Source organism: Hipposideros armiger, unplaced genomic scaffold (genome assembly GCF_001890085.2).
Source record: "Hipposideros armiger isolate ML-2016 unplaced genomic scaffold, ASM189008v1 scaffold_373, whole genome shotgun sequence".
Lineage (NCBI taxonomy): Eukaryota > Metazoa > Chordata > Mammalia > Chiroptera > Hipposideridae > Hipposideros > Hipposideros armiger.
Genome location: NW_017731723.1, coordinates 193165 through 202343, shown reverse-complemented (window position 1 = coordinate 202343; position 9179 = coordinate 193165). Strand labels below are relative to the sequence as shown.

The following is a 9179-nucleotide window of genomic DNA, read 5'->3' as shown; positions in this document are numbered from 1 at the left end:
AGGTTAATATAGACTCTGGTTTGGTGCCAGTGCTGAGCCTGAAGTAAAAGTCTTAGAGCAAACTGAGGCCAGCTGCAGCCTGCCAGTGTCCTGTGGACTCTGATAGATTTTCAAGAAAGGTGAAATGTGGGCAGGGCTGGCTGCTCATGCACGAAAGTGCCTCCAGCATTGGGGGAGTTGGGTGAGGCAGGGTCCCAGTTAGTCAGCATAGTGGGGGGTCAGAGCTCACCAGGTTGATCAGATTCAGATTTGGCCCTATAGGGGAGGGCTCCACACAGGAAAGGTGGAGCCTGCCTGCACATTGCATGGGAAAAGGACCCCACACAGGGAAAATGATGACTGTCCTCCAGCCCTCAGCTTGAAGCCACACACCTCAGTCTGTGCCACCATAAGTCTCTATTGCCCTTGGAGTCACGGTCCCTCTGCTAGAGCCCAAGGTGAGTATCTGCAAGGGCGTGAGTCTGTGTGTAGGCTGTTTAAGAGGACACCTGGGTTTTCTGCCGCTTTCCACCCTACCTGGATGGTCAAAATCCCCACTGTTTTTCACAGCCAGATGTTGTGGGGGCTCCTCTTCCTGGCACCAGTAATTTGGGCTGGGGAGGGCCACGTGAGGCTGGGGTCTCTTACTTCTCTGGGGGGAATCTCTGTGGCTGAGATAGCTCTCCCGATTCTCAACAGCTACGTGAAGGTTTGGGGCCAGCCCGTTTTGTGTCTCTGCCCCTCCTACTAGTCTTGACGTGGCTGCTTCTTTATATCCTTAGTTATAAAACTTCTGTTCAGCTAGAATTCAGATGGTTCTCCAGGTTGATCGTTCTATAATTTAATTGTAATTTTAATGTGTTCACGGAAGGAAACATACACAGTGTTTATCTACTCCATCATCTTGGATCTCTTCTCTTATTTTTTAATTCTTAAGACATCCTTTATTGTTGCAGTCATAAGGCCCATGTGCTCTATGCATCAAATATTTAATATTCAATAGATCAGAGTTTGGAATAACAAAAGGTTGTATTTATCGAAATGGGGTGAGAAATGGGAGATTTCTAGTTTTCTCAAATCCATTTCAAGAGAGTCCAGAATTTAGGCTTCTTTTATGTCAAGGGAAGGCTGAACGGGTGGGGAAAGAGGTATGATACAAGGAAGAGCAAGGAAATCTCCAAATCTGTTTGTTCTCAGTGGGTAAAGACCAGAAGTTATTCAAGTTTCAGGCAGAGCTCCTCCAGTCAATTAGCATGCCTATAGAAATGCAGGCAGGAATTAAGGTGGAGTCAGGGAGAGAAGCATTTAACCCTGTTACATTTTTTTTTTGTTCATCCCTCAATCTTGAGGAAAGTAGGGCAACTTGGTCTAGGCTCAATCAAGAGGGAGGATTAGCTTATAAGAAGGAGTCAGATTGGTCTGCTAATTGTGTCCCTCTTACAGTCTTGCACGTCCATCTCTTCTGGTCCGTGAGCCTTTCAGGGGGCATTCTGGGTGTTCAATTTACAAACAGAGACCACAGCAATGGTAGAAGAAGCAGTAGGTCAGGATATCTGTATGTTAATATGAGACAAATAAAAGATAATGAAGGTAGGCAGAGACAATCCAACAGATTCTCCTGGTCTGCAGTTTGAATTTCTCTGATGATGTCATCAGGTAATCAGGACAGTTCTTACATTATCAGACCCTGAGATCATCCAAACATGAGCTGTCATGACAATTTTCCCCAAATTTACATTATGTCATCAAGCTGCCATCTGCAACTGCAAGGCTCAGAAAAAAACAGGTTTTTTTTNCTCCACAACTAGACTGAAGAACAAAACGACAGCAACTTGTCTGTTCCCCTTCCCCCAATTCCCCAGCGCTGTTCCCATCCCCCCAATTCCCCAAGAAAAATCTTTAAAAAAAAAAAAAGTTAAGAATCCCTTCTTTGAAATATGGTCTTCTTACTATTTTACAGACACTCAATAATTTGGTCCATATCTTAGCTTCCACTCTTCTATGAAAGAAACATGAACAAAAATGAATACTTGGGAGTTCGGTGTCTCATGAAACGAACTGCAGTTAGCATTCAAAGACAAGGGGAAGAGAACCGACAGCTGCTGAATCCTACTGTATGCCAAGTGCTTGGGCATTACATTACCTCATTCATCTTCACAACTCTGTAAAGTGGGTATTACTGTTCCTGTTTCACAGATGAGAAAACTGAGGCAAAGAGGTTAAATAACTTGCTAAAGCCACACTATGGGGTGAAGCCAGGAATCTAACCCAAGTCTGTCTCCAAAGACCACACTTTACCACTAAGCTAGAAAGCCAGATTGGAGTTCTCAAATTTTAGAGTGCCTCAGAACTACCCGGAGGACTTATTAAAACAGATAGCTGGTCCCCACCCTAAGAGTTTCTGATTCAGCAGGTGTGGGGTGGAGCTCAAGAACTTGCATGTCTAACAAGTCCCTAGGTGATGCTGCTGCTGCTGGTCAGGGCATCATAGTTTGAGAAGCAATGCCATTTATTCATTCAAATATTTATTGGGTGCCTAACATATGACAGGAGCAAGGAGTATCACATTTTAGACCCTAGGGCAATAGTGGAGAATAAGACAAAGTTCATGCCCTCATGGATCTTTCATTCTATTGGGAAAATTTGACAGAAAACAAGTGTTAAAAAATGTGCAAATGCCAGGTAACAAATTCTATGACAAAAAATAATCAAGCAATGTAAGAGGGTGGGGGGATAAAAGTTTAGATAGGGTAGTTAGGAAAGACCCTTCTGGGGTGCCACCTGGGCAGAGAACTGAATGAAATGAGAAAGTGAGCTATGAGACTTTCTGGAGGAAAAGCACTCCAAGCAGAGGTAAGGAGCAGCAAGGGGTCAGACTGTGCACGGCATCCTAAGCTATGCTAAAGACTTTGACTATTACTCTGAGCATGATGAGAACACTAGGATGCTGTCAGAGGTAACACATTCTATGACTATTAATTATTAAAGTCTTACCTATTATGCAATATGGTGCGTGCAGAAGATTCCAATAAAGTTAATGGCGTTTGCAGCATTATAACTGGAAGAACTGCTGGTTGTTCAAAAGTATTTCCAAAAAGATCCAAGTACTCGAGAGATAAATTTTTAAATTCACTAGGCAAAAATGGAAGCTTATTTTGAGCTGCTGACAAAAATCGCAGGTTTGTCAGTTGTCCTATCTTGAAAGGAAATCGAATCAATTCATTATCATCAAGTTTTAAATCTGTCAGTTCTCGGAGCTGACAAAACTGCACAGGAAGAGCCTTAATTTTGTTCTTGCTGAGATCCAAACTCCGAAGTGACTTCTGGAGTGTAGACTGACACAAGGCTACACTAAATGACTCCAAGTGATTGTCACTCAGGTTAAGTTCTTGAAGGTGGATGAGGTCTCCAATTGTAGCTGGAAGTTTTTTTATATGGTTGTGACTCAAGTCTAATTTCCTAAGGTTTTTTAAGCAAAGCATACGCATATCAACTCGGACAAGCCCACAATAAGAAGTCTGAAGATGTTCCAGATAATATGGGAAGTTCTTGCTTAGAGGATAGTCCTTTTTGGATGTGATAACCATTTTAGTTTTGAATTTTTCAAATTCTTTAGTCTTCACTGGTGTGAGGGTTGAGAGCGGTGCCTCAACATCACAGCCTCTATGAAGCAGTCTCAAAGCTGAAAGGAAACCCTTTAAACTGCTGGAATTGGCCTGAATAAATAAAAACAAGTTGTAAAATTATAAATTCCATTTTAGATAATGTATGCATGCTAATTTATCCTATAACACATTCTATAAAGAGTTATATATACAAATAATTCAATTATTTATTGAAAATGGCTGTAAAAATAAATTTTTTAATATTCTATTTTGACTAAATTTCAATAGATACAAAAAACTTTAAAAGATTTTTTAACAATTATGATGAGAGACACATTAAGTGAAACTGTTCAAAGGGGGAACGACAAGAATATAACATAAAAGAGCTCGCTCAAGAGTTTGAGCTCTGAGCAACAGCGGTTCGAGTCCCGGCCCGAGCTGAGCTGCCGCTGAGCTGCCAACAGGTGGCAGGATGGCTCAGCTAAAAAAAAAAGAATATAACCTAAGATAGGAAAGCATAAAAAGATTTCACTTAAGACTTGGGTTTAAGATGAACTGATCCAAACCTCTAGTGCCTCAGAGATCAGCTGAGATAGTGCTGTGCACTGCAAAGTGCCCAGGGGTGCCATCTCCAAAGACAAGGAATTATGAAAAGCAATAGCTCTGTCAAAAGCAGAGCCAAATGGCACCGTCAACAGTGCTAGAAAACATTAAAAGCAAGAGAGATGACTTCCAGCTGGACAGAAAAATCACTAAAAGTGATATGTGAACTAAGTCATCAATAAAAATAACTACAACTTGGGAGGCTACTTTAGAAGTTTCCTAAAGTTTACACGTAAAGTGAACTTTTAGCAAGTTTGGGAAACGAAGTATGTGATCCTATTTGATTAATATGTAAGAGCTTTGTAAAGGAGTAAAAGATTAGAAATACAGTATGGGGATAAAATATAGATGAGCTTGACGTCAAGGTAACCCAAATGATCGGGCTGTGCGAAATCACTGAAGAATTTTGAGCATGAGAATTACATAAGAACTAAGTTACTATTTTGGAGGCAGTATACAGAGTAGAATGAGGAAAGTCTGGAGACCTGGGTCAAGTACATCCAGCAGAGGGTATCGACTTACAGGCTTGGGAGTTACACACAATAAAGGCTGAGTTATGGGAATGGAAGGCAGGTATGGCAGAGAACAGGCAGAGGATTGGAATAAAGCGTTTATTTGGGGGATAGAAAAAAGGCTGGCAGAGATAGAGGAAACAAAGGAGTGCCCGAGAAAACAAAAGATAAAACAGGATAATGACCTGTGTCACAGATGCCAAGAAAAGTTTTATTAAGGGAGTGGTCATCAGTGTCAAATTCTACAGAGCTCAGGGCAGGCCAAGTGGTGCGGTGGTTAAGAGTTGGCTTGGGATGCTAGAGGGTCCCGGTTTGGATCCCACATATGGGGGCCAATGACACTGCCCTCTACAGCTAAGATGCTGAACAACANTGGTGCCAACTTGGGCCAGTGAAGCAACGTCCTCCACAACTAGACTGAAGAACAAAAAGGACAGCAACTTGTCTGTTCCCCTTCCCCCAATTCCCCAATTAAAATCTTAAAAAAAAAAAAGCTCCTTCACAGCTAATGATAACATTGATTGATTTTTAATTGCCAGATAAGGAAATTACATGTATTTTTACATCTAATAAATATTTATTGAGACCTATTATGAATCAGGCACTCACTGTTCTAGGCATTTGCAAGTATTGCTATTTAGCAGGTAATTTAGGCATTTGCATGTGTTGTCATTTAGCAGGTAATTTTTAACTCCCAGTGTAGAGTCAATGCCTTAAACCAGTGGTTTTCAAAGTGCAGTCAGTGACCAGCTGCATCAACATCGCCTTAGAACTTGTTCGAATGTAATTTCTTCAGCCTCATTTCACCTTTACTAAGTAAGAATCTCTCAGGGTGGGGGTACAGCAATCTGCTTTAATAAGCACTGTGTTTGATTAAGTATGATTCTGATGCACTCTCCAATTTTGAGGATCACTGTCTTAAAAACAGTAATAAGTCCTTAAGTTACTTTTAGAGCCTTATTATTTATTCAAAGTATGAACTAGTAGCCTCAGACTCACAAGGAAGCTTGTGTGAAATGCAGGCTCTCCACCTCAGACCTCTGAAACAGAATCTGCTAACAAGGCTCTCAGGTGATTTGAAAGTGCATTAAAGTTTAAGAAGCACTGGTGTACATTGTTCTTAATCCTTGCAAGAATCACCTGAGAATTAAAGAAAATACTGGGTCCTACTCTCAGACATTCTGATTTAGTAAGTCTAGGGTGGGAACTAAATATCAGGATTTTTAAAAGCTCTTCAGGTGATTCCAAATGTGAAATAAGTTTGAGAATTACTGCCTTAGAATAAGAGCTCTTAAGCTAGGGATGGTGAAGAGGGATTGGATTGTGTTTCAGGGGGGTCTGTGAGCATTATAAAGTTGTATGCAAAATTCTGTGTGTGTACATTTTTCTAGGCCTGTAACTTTTGTCAGCTGTTTTTATTTTTAAAGAGCCTCTCCCCCATTAAAAATAGTTAATAGGGCCGGCCGAGTGGCGTGATGGTTAAGAACTGGCTTGGGATGCCAGAGGGCCCCGGTTCGGATCCCACATATGAGGGCCAGTGACACTGCCCTCCACAGCTAAGATGCTGAACAANTCGCCTCGGTCCTCTCCATTCAGCACGAGTCCCGGAAGAAGCCCCGCCGCGGCCGCACCGCACAGCACCCCAGCTTCGTTACCTGCGCCTCCAGCGGCCCTGTATCCTCTGCGCTTTCATCCTTACGCGGGCCCCAGACGGCCAAGACCGAGCGACGCAGCCTCACCCCACTCCGGCAGAGTCCGTTCTGACAACCCGCGACTGGCCAGCCAAGCGCCGCGGCCCTTGGGCCCACACCCCTCCGGCCCGCCCCTTGGGCGGTTGGTTGACGCTTCCCCGACGCGTGCGGAGGTGCCCCGCCGTCGCTGCCTGCTGCCTATTGGTCTGTGGCCCTGTCGCTCAAGGCTCAGTTCCTACTTCCGCTTCTCTCCTCCCTTTCCTGTTCGGCGCGAGCGGAGCCAGGCGAGGAGCGTGAACGGTGTGTTTCCCGGTAAGTTAAGGTCCGGACTTTGGCTGTCCCCGCCGGAGCTTCCAGTGCTCAGAATCCGGGGTTGGACTAAGCATTTGTAGGGGAGGGAGGGCGACACCCGCTACCTTGGCTGGGTAGCGTTCAAGAACTGGCTTCTCCCTTTAGGAAAAGGGTTCGCGCATGGCGGCCATTGGGCCGGGAGGCACTTGTTAAGGACACGTCAGCCTTCAGCACGGCTGAGGGGTGACGGTACTTCGCAGGGGAATAGTGAAACCAGACTCCTGCGGTTCTCGGAGAAGGGACGGGGGCGGGGGCGGGCCGTAGCAGTAGCCACCTCATCGCGCACTGAACTAGGCATACTCTTGAGTTAGAACATGGACGAAAGGGTGCGAGGAAGAGTCGAAAGTAAACTCTAGCTTTGGCCCTCTCTTTCTGCGGGAGGAAAGTAAATACCACTACGTTTTTATTTTTGAACAGGCACAGTAAATTAAGCCCCAAAGAACCCACGTTGTATAGGTAATCCTGTGCTGCTGCTCTTGCTTTATTTCTTGTTTTTTTTTGTCTCATTGTATAAATGCTCCGATAACTTAAGCATACCAGAAAGGTGTGCACGTGTGTGCATTTACTCATGGAATATGAGTTCTTGGTGGATTTACACATAACTGATTTGTGTAATGTTATTATTCCTATAAATGTAAAGCACTTTTCAAAATGTTTAACATGTGCTGTACTTTAAATCTTAACCAGTTTTCATCGTGTGGACACCTCTACTGTAAAGATGGTCAATGTGCCAAAAACCCGAAGGACTTACTGTAAGAAGTGTGGAAAGCATCAACCTCACAAAGTGACGCAGTATAAGAAGGGCAAGGATTCCCTGTATGCCCAGGGGAAGAGGCGCTATGATCGGAAGCAGAGTGGCTATGGTGGGCAGACCAAGCCGATTTTCCGGAAAAAGGCCAAAACCACAAAGAAGATTGTGCTGAGGCTTGAATGTGTGGAGCCTAACTGCAGATCCAAGAGGATGCTGGCCATTAAGAGATGCAAGCATTTTGAACTGGGAGGAGATAAGAAGAGAAAGGGCCAAGTGATCCAGTTCTAAGTTTTGCAATTCTTTTGAGAAAAATGTTGAAGCTTTAGAATAATACCTGTATGAAAATAAATGCAGTAATACTGTATCTTTTGTGTTTTTTGAAATATAAATAGAATTGCATATTTAATGTTCCAAATTCAGGAAATACTAGTAAATTATCTAAGTGAATTAAGGTTTATCCTCTTCTCAAATATCTATTAAAATTTAGTTCCACAAGAATTGGAATTTTTTATTTATAAATAAAGACAGGACTCCCACCTCAAATTTTACAACTAGGTTACAGAGATAAATCATACCGCAGGGAAAAGACTGATATTTTACTTTTTTTCTAGTCATTCATAATCATGATTGAGCTGCTGGGAAAGGTCTTAATCAGATTTTGAAAAAGTAAATGAAGACAGTCTACACCTGTGTATATCAGACTGGGTGGGGCAGAGAATCCAAGCTGGATAAAGCTTTGCAAATGTACTGTCAGGAAAGGACCGCTAGCCACACATACCTGTTTAAAATGCAGTTCCTCAGTTATACTAGCTACATTTAGTGCTCAACAGCTACATATGGCTAGTGGCTACACTATTGGGACAACACAGAAACGTCCATGAGTTTTTTTGGACAGCAGTTTTAGAAAGTGGTCTCGAATGTAAAAGTTGACTTCTAACTCCCTAAAGTTCTGAAGCTAGTAAAAAACCACAGTTCTAAGATAGCATGAACTTTATTTTATACTGTAATAAAAGGTGAATGTGGTCTCAACTAATTTAATAACCAAGATGGCTACTAAGTGATGTGTAGGTAGCGTATACAGCATGGACAAGCTGTACAGAGGGACGATTCACATCCCAAGCAGGATGGAGAGTTCGTGACGCTACTCAGAATGGCTCACAGTGTAAAACGTCTAAATTTCTGAAATATTCCAATTGATATTTTCAGATCTCAGCTTACTGTGGGTAACTTAAATGGCAGATATGGGGGGGACTATGTACTCTGGGAAGTAAAATGTAACTTCTTGACTGTTGGGAGGGTTGAAGAGGTAAGCAGTTATGACTGAAAATAGAATGGAAGGTTAATTAAACTCCAATTGAAAAGTGAGCCTAATTATTACCTATGGAAAGCAAAGAAAAACGAGTATTAAAAGGAAAAACTGGGAAAGGGTATGGGTTATGAGAAGAGGGCAAGAAATGCTTTGGTACATGAATTTTAAGTCCGCTATGATAATTACATGGGGATGGTTTGTAGATGAGTAAAGTGAATGCAAAGGCAAAAAATGGGTATAGGATTAATAGATGGTTAGCACGTATTCCCAACATAGACAATTATATCTGCATTTGTAAATGAAGAAAAAACATTTTTCTACAAGAACATAGAAAACATGCACACGTTAAATATGCCACCAAACATCACTTTTTTTTTT

At 42.4% G+C, this 9179-nt stretch overlaps 2 protein-coding genes across 3 annotated transcripts in view; one reads left to right on the top strand and one right to left on the bottom strand.

Annotated features, from left to right (window-relative positions):
* Positions 1 to 2007: 2007 nt before the first annotated feature.
* Positions 2008 to 9179, bottom strand: part of LRR1 (leucine rich repeat protein 1) — a 22270-nt gene continuing 15098 nt past the window's right edge. For both annotated transcript variants that reach the window (XM_019662388.1, XM_019662389.1), the window contains exon 3: positions 2008 to 3695. In XM_019662388.1, the coding sequence (XP_019517933.1) occupies positions 2970 to 3695 (726 nt within the window). In that variant the 3' untranslated portion in view covers positions 2008 to 2969. The remainder of the gene's footprint in view (positions 3696 to 9179) is intronic.
* Positions 6594 to 7856, top strand: RPL36AL (ribosomal protein L36a like). Its single transcript, XM_019662390.1, has 2 exons — positions 6594 to 6702; positions 7429 to 7856. Exon 2 carries the CDS (start codon positions 7460 to 7462, stop codon positions 7778 to 7780), a length of 321 nt encoding a protein of 106 aa, XP_019517935.1. The 5' UTR covers positions 6594 to 6702; positions 7429 to 7459; the 3' UTR covers positions 7781 to 7856.